At 44.5% G+C, this 22,373-nt stretch overlaps 1 protein-coding gene across 1 annotated transcript in view; it reads left to right on the top strand.

Moving 5' to 3' along the window:
• Positions 1 to 20,373, top strand: part of Bpifc (BPI fold containing family C) — a 39,539-nt gene extending 19,166 nt beyond the window's left edge. The window contains exons 8-15 of the mRNA XM_038315078.1: positions 1,001 to 1,177; positions 3,134 to 3,187; positions 4,417 to 4,587; positions 5,440 to 5,507; positions 15,031 to 15,073; positions 17,104 to 17,167; positions 18,337 to 18,413; positions 20,251 to 20,373. Of these exons, the coding sequence (XP_038171006.1) occupies positions 1,001 to 1,177; positions 3,134 to 3,187; positions 4,417 to 4,587; positions 5,440 to 5,507; positions 15,031 to 15,073; positions 17,104 to 17,167; positions 18,337 to 18,413; positions 20,251 to 20,373 (777 nt within the window). The remainder of the gene's footprint in view (positions 1 to 1,000; positions 1,178 to 3,133; positions 3,188 to 4,416; positions 4,588 to 5,439; positions 5,508 to 15,030; positions 15,074 to 17,103; positions 17,168 to 18,336; positions 18,414 to 20,250) is intronic.
• Positions 20,374 to 22,373: the final 2,000 nt, after the last annotated feature.

Raw genomic sequence — 22,373 nt, forward strand, 5'->3', positions numbered from 1 at the left:
ATATTACAGTTTTTAGAATGAAAATTGGTTTATATTTCCTTCATTCACAGTCTTTCAGATCAGTTAAGTGCTGTTCAAAACAATACATTTAAATAATGCTTAATACCTAATAAGACCAGGATTGACCATGTCTCAAAAACTCTTAATTAAGCCATTTGGAGTCTGTGTCTCTCAATGTACTTCTGTGGCTCCCCAGTTATTCAGCAGTTGTGTATTACAATGGCACTGGGCTTTGATTCTTCTGCATGGACGGGCTCTGTGGGAGCCTTCTCAGCTTGGTTGATCACCTTCCTGGACCTGGGGGGAGTTGGGAGGACCTTGGTCTTAACATAGGGTAGGGAACCCCGATGGCTCCTTGGCCTGGAGAGGGAGGGAGGGGGGTATGGGTGGAGGGGAGGGAGGGAAAGGGAGGAGGAGGGGAGGAGATGGAAATTTTTAAATATAAAAAAATAAACCATATTTTAAAAAAGGTTCAGAGCTGGGCATCTTGAAGGCTAGCTCATGAATTATTCATAGATGTTCCTTGTATGACTGTATGTCCCTCCTAAGAGAAGTTCTAGCTCGAGCATCTCCAGGAGTGACACCTGATAGTGAACAGATACTCATAAAATGCCCAAGACTCTTCAGAGCTCTGGGCTGGGAGAATGGTTCCGCTGTTGAATACATACTGCTCTTTCAAAGAACCTGAACCGTGTTCCCAGCACCCATACCAAGTGTCTCAGAATTGTAACAGTTTCAGGAGACCCAATGCCTCAAACCTTTGAGGGCACCTGCACTCACGTGTATATATTCACACACATACATATCTTTTAAAATAATTTTTTAATCTCAGAGCTTCGAAACATAGCCTCTAGGCAAGGATCCTAAAGACTTTATGCTCTTGTCCTTATCAAGAAGCTTCTGGGATTTTCTTTATCCAGACTTGAGAGGTCCCAGCTTCTTTGTCCGATAGATTTGCATTTTCACCTGGTTAATTGGTCTTTGTTTCTGCTTCCCATAGGGTGCGTTCTACCCGGTGGAAAGCCTCGTTGACCCTCCCTTCCTACCAGCCCCCTTCGAGCTCCCACAGAGCAGGGACTCCATGCTATACATTGGCATCTCTGAGTATTTCTTTAAATCTGCATCCTTTGCACACTATGTATCTGGGGCTCTTGGTGTCACACTGTCCACCAAGGAGGTAAGTGAAGCCTTGAGGTGGGAGCTGTGGCCACCATCTTGAATCTTTTTTTAAATAAGTCTCTTTATAAACTTCTCTGTCATAGTTTTGATTCCTTGGTCTTTTTACACCATTACTCCTAACAAAGATAATGAATGAAGGTTTATAGAATGAGTGTTGTTCTTATTTTGGAGAGGGAATTGTTGGGTTTCCAATTCTTCTGATTTAGTCTTCTTCATGATGTCTAGCTACTATTCTAGAACACAAAGATATTTAGCTCTCCACCACTCATCATCCGTGACCTTTGGTCAATTCAGCCTACTTCTATGCATTGGTTTCTTCGTCTGAGAAAGGGGGCTGAGAGTCCCACATTCTTAGGGTCATTGCAGTCACTAAAGGGTTTAAACAGATATGGCTTCTAGAACAACCTCAGTACAGAGTAAGTGCTCTATAACTATTGCTTCTGGGTTGTTTCACCAACATCATCACCATCACCACCACCATCACCACCACCACCACCACCACCACCATTACCACCCTCATAACCACCACCATCACCACTACCACCACCCTCATAACCACCATCATCACCATCACCATCACCACTACCACCACCCTCATAATCACCATCACCACCACCACCATCACCACCATCATAACCACCAGCACCACCAACACCAGCACTACCACCAATAACAACAACAACAATAACAACAACAACAACAACCTAATACCACCACCACCTCCACCACCACCACCACCTCCACCTCCACCACCATCATAACCACCAGCACCACCAACACCAGAACTACCACCAATAGCAACAACAACAACCACCTAATACCACCACCACCACCATCACCACTACCACCATCTCCATCCTTGTCCTCATTATAGTGGTATTGTACCAGTATAGGTACAATAGGATTTCTCCTATTGGTAATTACAACTGATTTACACCAGCAAGCAGTGGTGGTACAGATATTTATTGATTCTCTCTTCCATGTTACCTCTCTTTTATCAATCACAAGAACACCTTTTCTGGCTAGTCAGCAAAAAGTGCCCAGTTTATTTATTTTTTAAATGATTTATCTTATTTCGTATACATTAGTGTTTTGCCTGCATGTGTGTCTGTGTGACGGTGTCCAGTCACCTGTAACTGGAGTTAGAGACAGTTGTGAGCTGTCACGTGAGTGCTGGGAATTGAACCTGGGTTCTCCAGAAATGTAGTCAGTGCTCCTAACCACCGAGCCATCTCTCCATTCCTCAAAAGCACTCGTTTTAAATCTTTGCTTTCTGTGCATTATAATTGTACACATTGCTGTCATGGTGAGGACAGCAGCACTCACTGCCTTAGACGTGAAAGAAATGCTCATCAGGTAAATTACTTAAGCAACTGATGCTCTGGAGAGCTCTGAAAATGAAAACAATAACTTGAGAGTTACTGCTAACAACCGTAGCATAAAGATCGTGCATCTATGAGACAGTGTTCTCCAGTGAAGAAGGGATTTCTCTAAAGGCATATGACCTTGGGCAAGTCTCTTGCCTTTTCTGGGCATCAGGTTCCCTAAGGTTGAGCTATAAAATGAGGCTACCTAAACATTTTGTGGCTCCACCTCTTCACAGTTCACATTAGAGAGAATTCTACATTTTACCCAAAAAGACAACCCAGAAGAAATGTTGCAGTAAGGGGCTGGAGAGATGGCTTAGTAGTTAAGGGCACTGGCTGTTCTTCCAGAGGACCTGGTTTCAATTCCCAGCACCCGCATGGTGGCTCATAACCATCTGTAACTATAGTCGCATGGGATTCGATGTCCTCTGCTGGTGTACAAATATACATGCAGATAAAACACCCAGATAGATAGATAGATAGATAGATAGATAGATAGATAGATAGATAGATAGATAGATAGTACATAAATGAATAAATCTTTTTTGAAAGTCTTGCAGTGATACAGTGCTCCTTTTCTATCTTAGATTTCCAACTATTTCAATCAAAATACCCAAGGAATTGGCAGTCTGCTCTCCAAGGTGAGTGCTCAAGTTTTGGTCCTCAGCGATGGGTGTCATTGAAGTCGCTTCCAGGAGACTCTTAGATTCTCTACGTTCTCTTTTCATCCAAGCATAAGTCAATCCATCTTTATATTATTTTTTTTTCTTTTCCTGCTTCTCTTTTCTTCCTTTTCCTCCCCACCCTCCTTCTTCTCTTTCATTTCTTGAAAATGTCTTAATATGTGACATGGGTACATTTGCAATCCTCCTGCTTCAGACTCCCATGTGCTGGGATTAAAGGTATATACCACCATACTTGGTTATCTTTCCATCCTACAAGATTTTTCTCTTCTAATCAAATATCCAGAAATATTTCCTAAATAAAGCCCATTAAAGTACAACTAAAAGTATTGTAAATTCATAAAATAATCAATCCATAAAATACTACCACTCTTAAAATAATTTACTTAAATATAAAAATTATTGGCTTGAATGGAATATTTAATCCTTAAATTCATTCATTCATTCATTCATTCATTCATTTACTTATAGGCAAGGCCTCACCATGTAGTTCAGGCTAGACTGGAACTCAGTATTTAACCCAGGCTAGTCTTTAATTTTTGATCCTCCTGAGTCTTTTTTCCAAGTGCTGGGATTACACATGACTTTAATAATAAGACAATTATTAATATCAGCCCTTCACAGCATTTTAGGTATCATACAGAAGGGACTTACAGGCTCAAGTTTGCCTTAGAAGAGCAGGCTGCTTCAGAGAAAGGCACTCAAGGTTGGCGGATCTTGGCTTAAATTTTATTCTACAGCTTATTCTGTGAGAACTGTGAGCCAAGCACTTAGCCTGTCCACAACTCAACCTCCATTGTAAAACAGCACTCCTGCTGGGCCGTGGCGCACGCCTTCAATCCCAGCACTTGGGAGGCAGAGGCAGGCGGATCTCTAAGTTCAAGGCCAGCCTGGACTATAGTGTGAGCTCCAGAACAGCCTGGGCTACATGGAAAAAGCCTGTCTTGAAAAACCAAGTAAATGAATAAATAATAAAAATAAAAATAAAATAGCACGGCTTATAGAACCTGCCTTGGAGTTTTATGGAGAGTAGATAAGAGATAATAAAGTCACCATTATTCCCAGTAAAGAGGTGTTTTCTATTCTAACTGCATGTTGCAAATTTTAGCACAAACCACTCCAGGCTTGTGCCTTCCCCTCATCAGCTCCTGACTCTCTATCTCTGTTTCTCTCCCCAAATGGGACAGATTGCAGAGATCTATGTCCTATCCCAGCCATTCATGCTGCAGATCATGGCCACGGGGCCTCCTGTGATCAACTTACACCCCAACAATTTCAGCCTGGAGTTCCCTGCTGCTGTCATCATGCTCACAGAACGGCAGAACTCCACCATCGAGCCCATTGTCTCCATGGACTTTGTGAGTCTGGGGATGCAGGAGGGCAGCCTCTGAGTACCAGTCCTGTTCCTGCTGGGAATCACTGGCCAGCAGCCTTTAGATGTTTGGTGTGAAGGTTGATTTCTAAATTAAGAGTAGATACTGGGGTTGCCTGAAACAGACCCACCTGCCCATATATAGAAGTGCCCCATATGGAGATAGAAGAACTCATGACCCTGTGTGTAAAATACCTCACTGACCTCTAACTTCCCAGGTTCCCTTCCATTTACATTAGAGAGCTGTAATCAAGTCAATTTTCCCTGACCAATGAAAAGTTAAAAACAGTACAATGAAGCCAAACAAAATTGCGCACATGAAGGAGAAGAGCGGTTAGGGAAAGCAACATTAAAGAGGGGGCTGAAGATATGGCTCAGTGGTAGAATACTTGCTTAGCATGCATAAGACCCTGGGTTTAATCCATAGCCCTGCCAAAAAATTAATTTTTTTCCCGATGGGCCACAAGAGGCTTCCGGGAATCAAACTTGGGATCTCTGAATACGCAGGCAGGGCTCTTAACCGCTGAGCCATCTTTCAACTCCAAAAAATTAATTTAAAAGAAATACTTGAACAAGAAATTCTTACATTCATCTTCCTTCTCTGCAAGATTGTATTTTCCCCCACATTTGGACCAAGCTGACCTTGAACCTCCTCCTTCTTCAATCACCCAAATGCTAGAATACACTCAGGCTGCCCTGCCCAGAGGTAGAGATACATCCTGCCAACATTTCCTGAATAAGAGGGAACGCTGGGCTTGGGATGTCTACACTATACACTATCATACCTGTAGTCCAGATCAGCCACTCACTTCAGTAACGAGGGCTTTCTCATCTTCAGATCGCTAGCACCAGTGTTGGCCTGGCTATTTTGGGACAAAAACTGATCTGCTCCTTGTCGCTGAACAGGTAAGATCAATTGATTTGACTGGTGGAAACCTCGGTAACAATTTAGTGAGCCTTTCCCAAAGACAAAGTGGCCACTGAGAAAACAAATGTTTTACCACTGTGGGACTGTGAGTCAGCGCAGCACTCAGCCCCTAACGGAACAGATTGTTTCAAAGGCTGAACTCAGTAAAAGAAAATTGCGCTTCTGTTTTTCTCTTCCTTCTGATGAGAATAATGGTAAGATAAAATATAAACAAGGTCATTGTAAAGATCATTCTATCAGCACCCATTCCGGTGATGGCTAAATTTCTCTTGGTGGCTCAAAGAGGAGTATATTGAATGGGGTTATGGCAAGAAAGGGGGCATGGGAATATATTCAGGTGCTGTGTACATCTTTAGAGATTAGGGATCAAGTTTCAAATCCTTTCTCATTGGCCTTATGGCCATGGTCAAGTTTTGTCTTAGTTAGGGTTACTATTGCTGTGATAAAGCAGCAATACCAAAAGCAACTCGGGGAAGAAAGGGTTTGTTTGGCTTACATATCCTAAGTTACAATCTGTTGAGGGAAGCCAAGGCAGGAATTCAAACTGGGCAGTAACCTAGTGTCCTAGTCAAATCTGGGTAGGAATCGCTATATTATTTAGAGCCACCGCTGCTAAAGGGAAAGGCAGCTCTTCTAGCTCAGGAACCATGAGGAAGGGCAGAGATGGTGTCTCGGTGGGAAAACTCCTTACGGAATACCTGTGAAGACCTGAGTTTGAATCTCTGACACCCTGGTGGGCGTGGTGGTGCACAGTTTAACCTCAGTGCTGCAGGGTAGACACAGGCAGATCCTGGGGACTTGCTGGCCAACCAGACTAGCCAAAACAGTGAACTCCAAGGTTAGTGGGAAACCTTGTCTCAGATAGATAGATAGATAGATAGATAGATAGATAGATAGATAGATAGATAGATAGATAGATAGAAAGATGATGGATGGATGGATGGATGGATGGATAGGTAGGTAGGTAGGTAGGTAGATGATAGATAGATAGATAGATAGATAGATAGATAGATAGATAGACAGACAGACAAATAAAATATTGAGGAGAACATCTGGCATGGACTTCAGGCCTTTACTGGTATACACACAGATAAGCACAACACACACACATACACACAAGGCTTTAAAAAAAATATGAAGAATGTCAGGGTAGAAACTGAAGGAGTCTGAAGGTGGTTCCTGCAGAAGATGCTGTATTAGATTCAGACATTGAGCCGGTTTGGGGCAAGGTTTGTGGGTCGGGTCTCACTTGGACAAAGAGCCAGAAAACAGCTTAGCAAGGCTGCCTAGGCTGGGCTGAGAGGCAGTCCTCAGCAGTGGGAGCAGCAGCCCCGCCTTCCGACCTCGCTGCCCCTCCTTCCTCTAGGACTCAGCTTGCAGCCTTTCAGGCCAAGCCAGTTTGGTTTTTGGCCTTGTCACCGAGAGTCATCACAAGGGAAGGGCACCATTGGGGAATCCAGGAGACAGACATCAAAGGAGAAGAGCCAGGCAATAGTGTCTCCAGATAAACTCCCAGCATGCCATGATCTTCTCACCCACTCTGGCTGAGCTGCTTAGCCTTGGCTGTGCAGATAAGAAATGCAGAAATCACAGGCAAACCCGAGGGGTGTCATTACGATGAATCAGAGAGCAGGCCTAGCTGGGTTGAGGTGCCAGCATTGCCGTTTATCGGTCGTGTAAGTCTCAGGCAGGCAAGTTAGCTAACCTCTCTGGATCTATTTCCTTCTCCATAAAAACGATGCTCTGATAAAACCTGCTTCAGGGGGTTGTGGCATTGCGAGTCCTTAAGTGTACCCTGTCTGTTTGCTGCCCAAAGAATGCTGGCTGTAACTATCACTTGACATTTCTGTCTAGTCCCAGCAATCCGAAAGGAAATGTTCAATTACACAAGCTCTCTCCTCTGTGTGTCCGTCTGTCTGTTTCTGCTCAGTCTCTCTGTCTCTGTCTCTCTCTGCTAGGGCTCAGACTCAAGTGTTCTCACTCTCAGCTAAGCCACGAGTGTCCCTATTGAGAGAACCCCTCACTCCTATGTGGGGGGCACCGTCCTCGCCTTCTCTTTATTGTTGAGTTTTAAAGCCTCCTAGGTCCTTCACCCAGCACGGCACCCCTTTTACCCCATTTAAATATTTCTCCTTTTATTCTCCTCTCATACATTACATCCCCGACAGCAGTTTCCTCTCCCTCCCTCCCTTCCAGTCCTTCTCACCCTCCTCTCCTTTCTCCCAGATACATTCCTCCTCCATCACCCCCCAACAAAGGAGCAGGCCTCCCAGGGGTATCCAGCAAACATGGCCTAATAAGTTACAATAAGATAAGGTGCAAACCCTCATATCAAGGTTCCACAAGGGGGCGCTCACACCTGACACTCCCTAGATGACCAGGAACCAGAGGCAGGACAGCACAGAGACCCAGTTGAGAACCAAATATAACTTCATTGAGCACCTGGAGGTGACTTGAGGTTCACAGAGCTTAGATAACTTACTCTCGAGGTCACAGAGCTGTCCAAAGGCCGGATTAGAACTTGAACCTATTTTCAAAGCCATGGGTGTTTACCTACAGTGTTACCTTGCCTTTGGCACAGAGATGAACTAAGACGTAGAAAATGGCACCTAGACCTGGAACTTAGGAAATAAATGTGGCTGTCTGGATCAGGACACCCATGAACCTGTTGTCATGCAGAACTGGAAAAGACAATAAATCATTTCTCAGTACTAAGCATTGAAAAGCAAAAGAGAAGACACAGAACAGAGTGTCCTGGATAGAAAAGGCACACAACCCTGTTCTCACTGCTGGCACCAAGTAGAGGAATGGAAAAAAGAAGTGGACAGTTAGGGATGCTGCTAATAAGCCTGACCTCCCTGGGAAAGTCTAGTCAGAAGGTCAGTGTATGCATGGAGTCAGGTGCATCTGGACTTGGATTCTGTCTGTTACCTGGTAGCTGTGCAAACCTGAAGCAAGCTATTCAAGCTTTAAGTATCAGTTTCCTCATCAGACAGACACCATACCTCTCACCTCTGCATAGATCTGGTGGACAAGTGGGTGGGGTGATGGATATGAAGCCCTTGGCACAAAGCCTAGCCATTGCTACCAGTCCTGGTAGTTAGTTCTCACTTCCCATTCCAATCCAAGTTTGACCACATAAGGTGGGGAAACTGGTCCCCTGAGACGTGACAAGTCAGAGCAGCCTTAAAAGCGATATAGCATTGGCCAGGTGATGGTGCATGCCTTTAATCCCAGTACACGGGAGGGAGAGACAGGCAGATCTCTGTCAGTTCCAGGCCAGCCTGGTCTACAGAGTGAACTCCAGGACAGGCTCCAAAGTTACACAGAAAAACCCTGTCTCAAAAAAACAAAACAAAACAAAATAAAAAAAGGTGAAAATCTGTATCACTGGCCCTCTACATCATAAAGCAGAGTCCACTGTTCTGTCCTGGAGCCTCCTCAGCTAAATAGAATTGAGTTTGGAGGCATCTCTAGCACATAGTAGGTGTTTTATAGTTTCATAGACCATGTTAAATGATACTCTCTCTTTCTTGGTCTTCATTCAGATAACTTAATTCTAACCCTCAATCTACAAAACTCAAGGCAGTCAGGGCCAGGGGAGATAGCTCAGTCAATGAAGTGCTTGCTGCACAAACAGGAGTATCTGAGTCTGGATCCCCAGAACAAGCTAGTGAGGTACTCAGACAGATGTCTGTAACCCCAGAGCAGAGGAGGCAGACAGGAGGATCCCCGGAGCTCCATGGTCACACAGGCCAACAAAATCATGGAGCTCAGGGGTTAGTGAGAAACCCTGCCTCGAAACATAAAGTGGAGAGTGATTGAGAGTGACCTCTGACCCTCACATGTAAGGACACATGCACAAATACATACACACCTGCACACACATATGGGAATGTGTACACACATACCCAAAACACCTTGAGGTAATCAAACATACATTATTGTTTCTCTACCCATCAACACACACACACACACACACACACACACACTCTCATGCACGCACACACTCTCATGCACGCACACACGCATGCACACACACCACAACCCCTCCCAAGCAATGTAGTCAGAAATTACATATGCAGCCAATTACTAACTCACCTCCTCGCAGGTGGGGCGGGTAAATATTTCCCAACATGTGCCATCAGGAACACATATCCAGAGAGAATGCATCTGTGGTTTTCATCATGAGGGTGCTTTTGGATTGTTGGCAAAGGAGGAAACTCTAAACAGATCCTTCTCAGGAGAATTTCCAGACTGCCGGAGGAGCTCCCATGAAAACACTGGGGAATCCTTACCCACTAAATGAGTAGTTCTTCCACGAAACTTTTAACTAAAGGTCAAACCCACAGGCTGCTGGGTGATTTGTGTTGTTCTGTTTTGGTTTGGTTTAGTTTACTTTTAGGTTCAAGGGCAATTCTATTAGAGTTTAAAAAGGAAGACCCTCGGACAGACAACCTGTAAATCTCAACAGTCACCCACAGGAGGAAAAGGAAAAGCCATGCTGTTTGATCTCTGCTAGGAGGTCAGCCCTGGAGAAGCAGAAGCAGGCAAAAAAAAGGGGGGGGGGAGAAGGGCTCAGACAAAGAGTGAGAGGCCCAAAGAGAAACCACCATCTCTGGCATCTTAAGGTCTTCAACTGCTGGTCCTGGCTTTCAAACCCCCAACCCTAGCTGCTCCTCCCCCTCCCCCACCTTCCTAAAACTTTCTTTAGAACGTCTTCAACCTCAAAAGGACCCCCACCCCCCCGGATTCCAGTTAGCACTTCCTACCCATCCCCTCTGTCTGCTCCTCTGTCTCTCTACATCCAGTCAGTAAGGATTTCTTGAGCACATATTCCGTGCCTTGTACTGCTCTTGGTCCAGAGAACAGAGAGAGGGACAATGGCCCCTGCCTGACCTGGGAGAGGAAAGGAGGAACAGGCAATTAGTGGATATGAAGGGTCACTCTTGAGGTGCGTATGGAATGCTTTCCTCAAAGGACAATTTGCTTTGCCCCACGACTGTCGTCCCCCACTCCGTGCTCTCCCACACACATACACCCTTGTAAACCCACAAAAGAACACCGGCGTCTGCACTACTTTGTATCGTCCTCTACAATTTTAAATTAAATTCTTCGCATGGCCAACGCATGGCTGAGCATTGGATGAGCCCCTGAGAAGCTCTTGGCTCGCAGTCGTCTCTCCACGCTGCAACCATCATTCTTCATCTTCAAAACCTCCCGTGGATTCTTTGCATCCAGACTCAAGATCATGGTGGGGTGGCCTTGTCTGGACAGCCTCATCTGCCTCTCCAGTGCCATTTTGCTGTGTACTCACTGTGGCTCTGTCCCCTCAAGGGGCCATTGCCAGGCCCCCTTCCTCCTTCTGCTTTTCCTTTTAAATGCTATCCATCCTCCCTGTTTCAGCTCAAGGAGACTTGCCTTGGGAGCCTTCATGCATCTACCAAGTCAGGTCAAGTGCCTCTGTCACATGACTCGATGACTCCTTTCTTCCCGCCAGAGCATTTACCTCAATTTGAAATTAAACTTTAATTGTCAGGATTCTTTGATAATGCCCCCACCTCCCACCAGGCTGTGAACTCCCTGAGAACTCTGAGTCTGATTGTGGCACAGTCATCTCCAGCATCTGCCCCTTAACTGGGCTAGGTGCTCATGAAACATCTTCTGGATGGACCAATAAAGTCATGCTTAGTGCTGGGATGTACTGAGATATGTACTCAGTGGCGAGATACAGTCGTTAAGACTGGATCTCACTCCTCGAGAAGCTCATGGTTACAGACTGAAAGAGAAACAAGACATAAGGCATTGGGTTGTAGGGCTGATTGTCCTTGTCTCTCTTGGCATGCACGGGGTTGGAGGGGTGACCTTGTTACGACCTTGCACTTGACTTTCCTTCTTGACTTTTGCCGCATCAATTTCACCATATTGACCCAGGTCACGTATGACCTTTCATCATGCTTAAGAGTTTTCAGTTTTACTCTGGTTTTCAATCTAGGAAATAAACTTTCTCTAAAATTTTTTGAATGGGCTGTATTCTCCATGTACCTGCAGGATGATAGAACTCAGTGCCACGGGCACACAAAGTGGGCTCTGCCACTATGCCTCACGCCCACAAGACACAATATTATTTGTCTTCAAGGAAGACAACCTTTTGATTTTACTTCCTTCCCAACAGCTCTGTGGCCCTGCAGTAAGAGTTTGTTCTTAGTAGCTGCACTTTAACTATCAGATGAGAGTCAAACAGAAGATAGTTCAAAAACCAAAGTCAGCCTCACCTCATGGTCCGAGCTGGGATTGTCTTTTTCAGAACCAGGCCAGTGGTTTTTGTCTTGCCAGTGTCTCTGCATCCAGAGACAAGAATCCACTTGTAAAAGAGGCTGTCTTGTTGACCATGTCCTTTGCTTTACGGAAGCTTCTCAGTTTCAGGAGGTTCCATTATTAATTGTTGCTCTTAGTGTCTGTTAAAGTGTTAAAGTGTACTTCCCATTTTCTCTTCTATGAGGTTCAGTGTGGTTGGGTTTTTTTGTTTGTTTGTTTGTTTTTTGGGGTTTTTTTGGTTTTGTTGTTTGTTTTTTGGGGGTTTTGGGGTTTTGGGGGGGTTTTTTTGGTGTTTTTCGAGACAGGATTTTTCTGTAGCTTTGGAGCCTGTCCTGGAACTAGATCTTGTAGACAAGGCTAGCCTTGAACTCACAGAGATCCACATGCCTCTGGCTCCCGAGTGCTGGGATTAAAGGTGTGCACCACCACCGCCGGGCCAGTGTGGTTGGTTTTATGTTGAAGTATTTGATCCATTTGGACTTGAGTTTTGTGCATGGCGACAGATATGGATCTATTTTCATTCTTATACATGTTGATATCCAGTTATGCCAGCACCATTTGTTGAATATGCTTTCTTTTATCCATTTTATATTTTTAGCTTCTTTGTCAAAAATCAGGTGTTCATAGGTGTGTGGGCTGATATCCAGGTCTTCGATTCACTTCCATTTGTCCTCCTGTCTGTTTTTATGACAATACCAGGCTGTTTTCAGTACTGTAGCTCTATAATAGAGTTTGAAGTCAGGGATGGTGATGCCTCCAGAAGTTCCTTTGTTGTACAGGATTGGTTTGGCTATCCTGGGTTTTTGTTTTTTCATTTGAAGTTGAGTATTGATCTTTCAAGGTCTGTGAAGAATTTTGCTGGGATTTTGATGGGCATTGCATTGAAGCTGTAGATTGCTTTTGGTAAGATTGCCATTTATACTACGTTTATTCTACCTAACCAAGAGCATGGAAGATCTTTCCATTTTCTGGTGTCTTCTTCAATTTCTTTCCTCAAAGACTTAAAGTTCTTGTCAAACAGGTCTTTCATTTGTTTGGCTAGAGTTACCCCAAGATATTTTATGCCAAACCTAATTTCTACTAATATGATATAACTTGATAATCAATTGATACTTCCTAGAGAATCTGCTTTTTAAAATCTAGTTACAGAAGGATTCTGAGAAGATGTAGCAGAAAAGATATTCAAAAGATCTCACCAGGCTGGCAATATGGTTCATCGGGTAAAGGTGCTTGCTTGCTCTGAAAACCTGAAGACCGGTGTTCAATCCCTGGAACCCACAGTGGAAGGAGAGAACAAACTCCTGAAAGTAGACTTCCAACCTTTAAATCCACACACAATAATAATAATAATAATAATAATAATAATAATAATAAATCATTAATATTGTAAGTTTTAAAAAGTAAAAGTTAATAAATCAAAAGGAAAGAAAAAGGGCCCAGTCCTAAAACAGAAGACACTTTGGGTGAAGACAGAGAAGGCAAAAACAACATGAAATGTGTAAGGAAAGGAAATAACCTCTCAGGTATAAATAAAATCTTCCTCGGCCCTGCTAAGGTTCAGAGACTGCAGCACATTACATATATTTATGCAGCCAAAATTAAATACATCTTGCTATGGATGGTGTTAAATTGCAGTGACCAGTGGCCATAATGTTGCTTTATGTGAATGTGTATTTTTTTTTTCAGGAGATTTGGGTATACATTTGCTACCGATACCTTTTAAACCTTAATTCTATCATTCTTAGTGAATGAAACAGAATCATATCCCACGGGTAGGGTTGATGAGGATAAAATCCAAGACTCAAAAGAATCAATAGTTATACTGAAGAGGCGACCGGGAGCCAAGGTAGAAGGAAGTCTCGTGTGCCAGGAAAGTGACTGGGACTATATTATAGCCATTAAAGAATTTCGCTCAGGGTAGTGTCCTATTCAGACATGTCTGTAACACAGCTTACCCTGGGTGAGGCACGGAAGACCGACTGCAGAAGATCAAATCTAGAGACAGACAGGCTCAGGAGAAAGCTGAAATAGAAACGAGGCTCAGATCTGGGCAAAGGTGAGGAAGCTGAGGAAGAGGCAAGGTGAGAAGGACGTCAGGAGAACTGTTCTAACCAGGAGTATCGGGACATGGCTGCAACCCTAGATGAGGCGGATGTCAGAACTGTTCTAACCAGGAGTATCGGGACATGGCTGCAACCCTAGATGAGGCGGATGTCAGAACTGTTCTAACCAGGAGTATCGGGACATGCTGCAACCCTAGCACTTGGGAGGCTGGGGAGTTCAGGACCAGCCTGGGCTTCATGAAAAGATTTTGTTTTGAGGTGTGTGTGTGTGTGCGTGCGTATGCGTGCGTACGTGTGTGTGTGTGTGTGTGTGTGTGTATGCGCATGTGCATGTATGTGTGTGCGTGTGTGTGGTGTGCATGTGCGTGTCTGTGCATGTGTGTGTGTGCGTGTGAGTGTGTGTGGTGTGGGGCTGGTCTGGGTATTTATCCCAAGCCTGCCATTTGCTCCATTTAGACTTCAGTCTTTCCATCTTCAAAATGGTGTCTTCCCCATGAATTCTTATTTATTCAAATTACCCTCACTATTGAATAAAAAAGGTGAAGCCTATATCTTGGGAAGAGCCCTTAGCAAAACGAGGATACCAGACTATCTGTTGTCTTGATATTTGGCAAGGAATAGCAAGAAAGTTGTGCACTGGCCTTGGGTATTTCTGCTCACCACTGAAAAAAGTCATGTTTGCGTAGTGCAATAAGAACATAGCAGGCAGAGTGTTGAGCCTTCTACTGCATTATCTCAGGCCATTTTCACTCACACACACCCAGTTCACAGTTGAGAAGATGAAGACCTATGGAAAGTCATAAGATCTGCAAAGTGTTTGACAATGTTTTGCACTTCAGATTGTCAAGTGTTAAGCCCTGCAGACTGGGGGAGCCACTGTAGAGATAGCCAAGCCTTCTGCTTGGTTCTGTTCTGCGTCCTAAGCATCAAATTACAAGGGCGGGAAATGCGTGCAGTAGACTCTATGACCTTCTGAGTTTGTTGTGTCTCTATGTGGGGAGACAGGACCTGAACCCTGGTCCTCTGCAAGAGCAAAAACTCCTCTTAACTCTTAACTGGTGAACCGTCTCTCCACTCCCATAAATCTGCCTCCCTTTAACCTCTCCCTGTTTCCTTTCAGGTTCCGCCTCTCTTTGCCAGAGAACAGACATAGAGATGTGAAGGTAGGGAATGCAAGCTCAGGGTACCCTGGAAAGGGCACGAGAAACAGAATTCTGTTGGGTTGTAACCTGCGTATGCACTTTTCTGTGTCTCTGAGTCCTGGATTTCTCCACAGTTTTAGCTTTGGATTTTTTTCTTGTCCATGTGTTTTGTTAATTTTGCAGCACAAGGGACTGAACCTGGGACCTTTGCGGTATTCATTTATGAAACCCGTTAGCTTAGCTTCGAAAAGAATTGGAAAGACTGTGTGTGATGCAAGAAAAATGGGCATTCTCGTGGGGCTGTTTGGTTCCTAGATGAAATGATCCTCTAGAGTTAAATTTAAGTGGTATTCAGGCCACACCCAGCTTGGGAGTAGACATGTTATTTTAGCTCTTTTTCTGTTGCTGTCATAAACACCATGGCCAAAAGCAACTTATAAAAGAAAGGTTTGTAGCCAGGCCGTGGTAGCACATGCCTTTAACCCCAGCACTCGGGAGGCAGAGACAGGCAGATCTCTGTGAGCTCGAGGCCAGCTTGGTCTACAAGAACTAGTTCCAGGACAGACTCCAAAGCTACAGAGAAACCCTGCCTCAAAAAGCCAAAAAAAGAAAAAAAAAGAGAAAAAGAAAGGTTTGTTTTGGCTTATGGCTCTGGAGGGGGAGTCCATAACAGAGATGTCACAGTCTGATAGCAGGCGCATTGAAGTGGGTACATCTCCACACACACAGGAAGTCGAGTGGATAAACAAGAGGCTGGGTGAAGCCATAGACTCTCAAGGCCCACCCCAGTGACATACATCCTCCAGCAAGGCTGAAAGGGTTAAAGGGTTCCATAACCTCCGAATGGCACCGCCAACTGGGGACCAAGTGTGCAGATACAGGAGCCTGTGAGAGACATTTCTCATTTAAATCCCTGCACTCCCCAACAAGTAACATGGAATGTCCGTACTCCTGGACGTCAAGAAGGTCAGCCAAGTCCATGACTTCCTTTGCTCACAAACGGTCCTATCATTGAATGTGGGCGCACGTTGTCAGACTTCCTGGGTAGAGTTCTGCCTAGCGCATGCTCAGCCGGTCGTGACCGGAAGTGAACTTTGACTCTTAACGTCAAGCTTTCATGTACAACTTCTTACCGAGCCTAGCAATGCTCGAGATGAAGGTTCCCCCTTGTGGCATTAACATTCTGTGTAGTGCTTCTCCACTAGGGTCCACTTAGTCCTTTAGGGACCTCTGCTATCGTGGCCTGGAATGGGGAGAAGAGCTATACAGGAACAGATGTTAGAGATGTTTCTGAGCTTCCCATAGCACGCCAGCCAGCCCCCAGACAAACAAATCCATCCCAAAATATCAATAGCACTACTATTTGGAACCTAGGTTTAGAATGTGTGAGGATAAGTATATGCTTTTGCAACCAGCTGAGGGTAGAAATGGTGAACAAATATACATTGCATGCACTGAGAATAATATAGAAGAAAAGAATAGGCCATTGGAGCAGGGATGGAGGTAGGGATCACTCCGGGCTGTTGAGAGAATCTGCTGAAGCCCAATTCACTCAACACATCTACAGCATGGTAGGTAACAGAAAGCAAATAGTGGCCATTCTTCCTGCACTTATGATAACTGATTTGTCTATGTAGATGGAGAATACACATAATGGTTTCATACCTAAACTCTGAGGTCAGGCTGCAAGAGTGAAGTCCCACTTACTGGCTGTGTGTTCTTAGACAGGTCACTTAGCCTCTCCTGAGGTAATGCATGGGAGATAGTAGGGACTTACTATGGTGGCCACATCCAACCAAAAGGTGGCAGTAAGACAGGACCAGATCTGGGAATGTTAGTCGGGTCAGCGAATTTAGCTCAGGCCCAAACAGATGTTTCGTTTCAGGGAGAATTCTAAGGTTAGGAGTCAGGAGCTAGCATGCATCTGCAGGGGAACTCTGTTCATGGCTTTCTACTCATCTGAGTTCTGGGGACCTGCACACCCAAACCAGGCTCGACGCTCTCAGGGAACCTTGATTTGGCAACTGATCAAGTCTCCTTTTTCACTTTAGGTCGTGAGGTTTGAGAATATCCTCTCTTCCATTCTTCACTTTGGAGTCCTCCCTCTGGCCAACAGTAAGGAATCCTTTAAAACATGATGTGACTCTGGGATTGGCCACACTCTCGGTTGCGTTTGGAACTTTCTACCATGATGCCTGTCTAGAGTATGATTGTGGATTTGGCTCAGAGCCAGAAGTTTGCAGTGTTCAGCAATAAGAGCTGAAGAAACCAGTTAGCGGGATTACAGTTGCTAACAACACTGTTTACACATTCAGCAAGCAAGGCTAAGTTGGCTTGAGTTAGAGAAATAGAACCCTGCCCTTAGACAGTTATGTCTCCTTCAGGTTAACTAGAAAGGATATTATGCTCCCTAGGGCTACTGTCTGGGAAGACACACTTTAATGAACGACAGTCCTGGTTCTCTCCCCCATCCAGAATGACTTACAAACCAAAGCATCTGGAGTTTGGCTCAGTTAAAATATTTTTTATATTAGACACAAAATGTTCCCAAGTCTATGAATCAGAAATTTTCAAAATAGGGGACTGGATTGATAGTTGGCAACTAACTTGAAAATACAAAGACCTGAATTCAATCCTCCAGGAAGCCCCCTCCCCCCCCTTTTTAAAATGCTGGCACAATGGTACCTGCTTACAGTCTCAGTGCTGATGGAGGCAGAGACAGGTGGATCTCTTGGATTCACTGGCCAGCCTAGCCTACTTGAGAGTTTCACGTCAATGAGAGACCCCCCCCCTCTCAAAAGCAACAATAAACCACGGTAGTGGATGGAAGTGAGGAATGACACAGAGGTTATCCTCTGTCCTCCACACACGTGCACACACTACACACACACACTACACCCCACTATTATAAATATATATACACGTGTAAATACGTGTGTACACATATACATATATACACACATATCTTTTATGACTATGTAGAAATGAAAAGCATAGTCAGGCATGGTTAGTACTTAAATGGGAGGAAATGGACAATGTTTTGTTTAGTTTAGTTTGGTATCCCAATACACATAATTACAGGTACATTTTTACTGAATATAAATTAATTACTAATCCGTCTAGCAAAATGCTAGGGACATATCACTGTGAGTTAAAACAAGACCAGGAACAATGATAAGATAAACTATTAAAAAGCTTCTAGTTCCATCTCTTTCTAAAATGCCAGCCAAAAAAAAAGTCATTGCCCACGCCTGATCACCTTACACCTTTTTTCTGCATTGTAGCAAAACTGCAGCAAGGGTTTCCTCTCCCCAACCCCTACAACATCTCATTCGTCAATTCAGACATTGAAGTTCTTGAGGTAAGGTTCCTAATCTCCTCTTCACTATTTATTTTCACAGTAGAACAAGCTTCCTGTTTTGTTCATTACTTATTTTTTAAAGATACATTTACTTTATTTCACGTGGATATGTGTTGTGCATGAGTGTGTGCATGCCATGTTCCTTCTGGTACCACATCAGATGCCCTGGAACTAGAGTAACAGCCAATCATGGCTCAAACAGTGTAGGCATTAGAAACCTAGCCCAGGTCCTCTGTAAGAACAAGGCGTTCTCCATCCACACAGACGTCGCTCCATCATTATGTTTTATTTTGCTTTCCTTAGACTTTTACCAGCCCGAGGAGTTTTATAAACAGAACATCCAGCTATTAAAGCTTATAATTAACAATGAAAAATTTAAAAGTCAGACCAAGTCTGATTTCACTTTGAAGTCACATTTAAATCACTCCATAGTATGAGAAAAAACACTTTTCAAAGTATTTTATTTCACCAGACAAGCTGTAAGGCTGAGATCGTCAATCTCATTTCCTGATGAAAGTAGCCCCAAAGAAGTTTAGTGTCTTGGGTAGAAAGGAAAAGGGCTGCTATGTTAGTTAGAAGTTAGCTTCTCTCTTTGCTGTGACTTAATGCCTGACAGGATACAATGTAAGAAAGGGTTTATTTTGGCTTACTGCTCAAAGGGATACAGTCTACCACAGCAAGGAAAGGTGTGGCAAATGTTAGGGTCTGAGAGAAGCCTCCAAGGAAAGACCAATAGCCACATATGCAAGAACGCTTTATTAATCCCAACATTGGGGTGGCACATGGCGACCCCCCAAGAAGGTCACAAGCTCCTTTTAAGTGGAGTTAGGGGAATTCCAGGGAGGAGGGATTAGTCTGAGGGCTGATTGATGGGAGATTCTAGTGGTTAGGGACCTTCCAGCAACAGGGAAGGGAAAGCCATCTTTAGTTATCAGGAGACTAGGTGGCAGAAGGTGGGGGGAGCCCTGCTGAGACAGCAAAGGGGCTTTGGGAGCCTGCTGAGCCAGAAGGGGCCTTGGGATGCTTGCTGAGCTAGCAGAAGGCTGTGGGGCGCCTGCTGATTGGCTGCTCCTAAACTGTGGTTTTCCTGAGGACTGTCTGTTTAGCTCTGTCCCATGCTAGTGAATCAGAACTAAGGCCTGGTCTCTGTGGGGATACTAGTAGAGTCTGATCTGCCCTGCCCCCCAAGCCCTCTCAGCAGCAGTTGGAAGGGATACAGTCCACCATAGCATGGAAAGATGGGGCAACAGAAACATGAGAGACCTGGTCAGGATACAGTGTCCAGGAAATCCACTAAGCCATAAGACCTCCAGACACTTCCTTCAGCAAGATCTCACCTCCTAGGTTCAACAACCTTCCAAAGCAGTGTCACTGGCTGGTGACCAAGTTTCTAAATATATGAGACTGAAGGATTAAAACCGTCACAACAAAGAACCGTATGGATCTTAGGATTTCAGCCATTTTCAGAATTGGGCCCTAGGGAACGCTGTTTCCTGGAAGATGGTTACTAAGTAACTTCACAAAACTGCCGCCCCTTCTTTTCTTGGTGTTGTTGTATTTTGGAAAGTAGAAACAGGTTTCAGAAAGCATCTCCCACTTACCCACTACTCCACGCTTACCCTTCCCCACCAGCTTTCCTCTTTTCCACTCCCCGTTACCTAAGTCACATCTAGCGACAGTGATCCAGAATAGCCTCTTCACATCAGGAGCCTTCACGTAGGGTATGGGGGCTGAGAAAGGCTCGATGCCTTGGGGCCCAGCAAGGAAACTTTTCTCCCCCAGGAAAACCCAAATACGCCTTTGGTTTATTATTGTCTTCATTCTGCATACTCTTCAGGGTTTCCTTCTGATTTCTACTGACCTGGCACATGAAACAGTCTCTAAACAACAGCCAAATCTCCACACCTGGGGAGGTCTGAACCTGCTAAACCGACCATGGAGAGAACAGCCAACCCGCTGATTGCCGGTTCACAATTCAACCCAGGAAGTAAACAACATTCCGTCCCGTGGGAACCTGGAAGATGAAGGCCCTGCACCCCGGGTATTAAAGCCCTTGTGAAACAGTTTCTCTCTGGAGTCCTCAGAGACCTAGAATAAGGCCGGCTGACTTAAAGGGCTAAACAGGGACAACAAGGCAGTGGGAGCAGGATACATGTATGTCCGTATATGTAGCATGTTGTGTGCCTATGTTTATAACCTGTGGAAAAGAGTGAGGTTTGTAGGTCTGACCAGGTGGCTAAGGAACTTGTCTGTATGTGCACTGGTAGGTGTGTGTGTGTGTGTGTGTGTGTGTGTGTGTGTCTAAATCATGTCTGCTCTTTAGAGACTGCCTTCTTTAGTTGGATTTTATGTTTTATGTTTACTGTGCTTAATTAAAATTGTTTTCTGTCAACGTCAGTCTCTGTGTGTGAAAACTCCCGTCCTGAATTTATTTTAATAAAATATGACAGAAAATGGCAAAGACTGATGTTCTACAAATATCAATATTAAAAGAAGGTGGTAGCCTCTTAAATCTTCCTATGGTCATCCTGTGTTGTTTGTTTAAGTCTGAGGCGTCCACTCAGGGATGGAACAGAAGTGGCAGAGCAGCCTACGAGAACCTAGACAGTTCACGGCTGCTGTCAGTGTTATTCATCGTCTGGGTGAGATGGAACAGGGGAACAGGATGGGACAGCCAGGATGGCTAAGTGAAAAATGCACAGAAACCACACCCTCTGTTTGTATGCTGCTTGGGTTCTTGGGTAATAGAAGAGTACTGTGAAGTGCTTAAAGCCCTGGCCTGTTGACTCCTCCAGCTTCATTCCTGTGATCTTCACAACCTCTCTGTGTAGAATCATTGTTGGGACCATTTGGAGTCCTAGCCTCCAGCTGCTCTTCCCTGCTAGAGATCTTTACTTTCCTTATGATTTGAGTTACTAAAGGCTGTGTCAAAGTTGTTTACCAGCTCTGCTTCACGTGTTGCCTTGGCCTTGAGGATCAGAGGATAAGGTTTCCCCATTTTGGCCCACCTGACTGTGTTGGGTATGTAAGCCTCTACGGTGCTATTGAATAAAGGGCTGCTTATCAGTGACTAGAGGTCCATGTCTCTGTCTGTCTGTCATTGTGTGTTTCAACCTCCAGCTCCTTGCCCAGCTCCGGAACTGTATGGTATAGCGCATAGAGTACAGACAAGCGTGGTGTGAAGCAATTATGATCCCATTACATCGATGAGAAAACAGAGGTTAAGAGGAATTTATCACACAAAGGTTGGTAACGGCATAGGTGGAAACCGAGCCTTCCTGATAACTACTGTGCTTTTTCTTCACAGGAAATAGGACTAGAAACAAATCAATCAAACCCTGTGTTTAAAGGCACATCACAGAGGGCTTACTCCAAACAAAGCCACCTGGTGGTGGTGGTGCATGCCTTTAATCCCAGCACTTGGGAGGCAGAGGCAGAGGCAGGTGGATCCTGGCCTACAAGAGTTAGTTCCAGGACAGGCTGCAAAGCTACAGAGAAACCCTGTCTCGAAAAACCAAAATGAATGAATGAATGAATGAATGAATGAATGGAAAAAGAAAAACAAAGTTAGCCTAAGAAACCCCAATGGTTCACAGCAACTCTAATGTATTCACCTTTGCAGGGCATTGCTGACTATACCAGATGCCTTCATAAGCGTTTGTAGAAATAAAAGATACGTTGTAGTCATATGCTTTTTTGGAATGCTCTTTTTGTAACACAAAATGTTTGTTGTACGTCCACAGTTCCATTCTGAAACATTACAATGGTCAAATGTGCTGTCCATTAGTATTTTATCTTGCTACTTCACTAACCGGGCTGTGAACTCCAAGCTATATATTCTCCAGAGCAGTTGACTTGATTCAGATCCAAGGGTTTTCGGGAGCGGCTTAAAAACATTTCCAAGCACAGCCTTTTATCCGCGGCATCAATAGGCAAGTGGATCTCACGGAGTTCGAGGCC

Source organism: Arvicola amphibius, chromosome 17, assembly GCF_903992535.2.
Source record: "Arvicola amphibius chromosome 17, mArvAmp1.2, whole genome shotgun sequence".
NCBI classification, from domain to species: Eukaryota; Metazoa; Chordata; class Mammalia; order Rodentia; family Cricetidae; genus Arvicola; species Arvicola amphibius.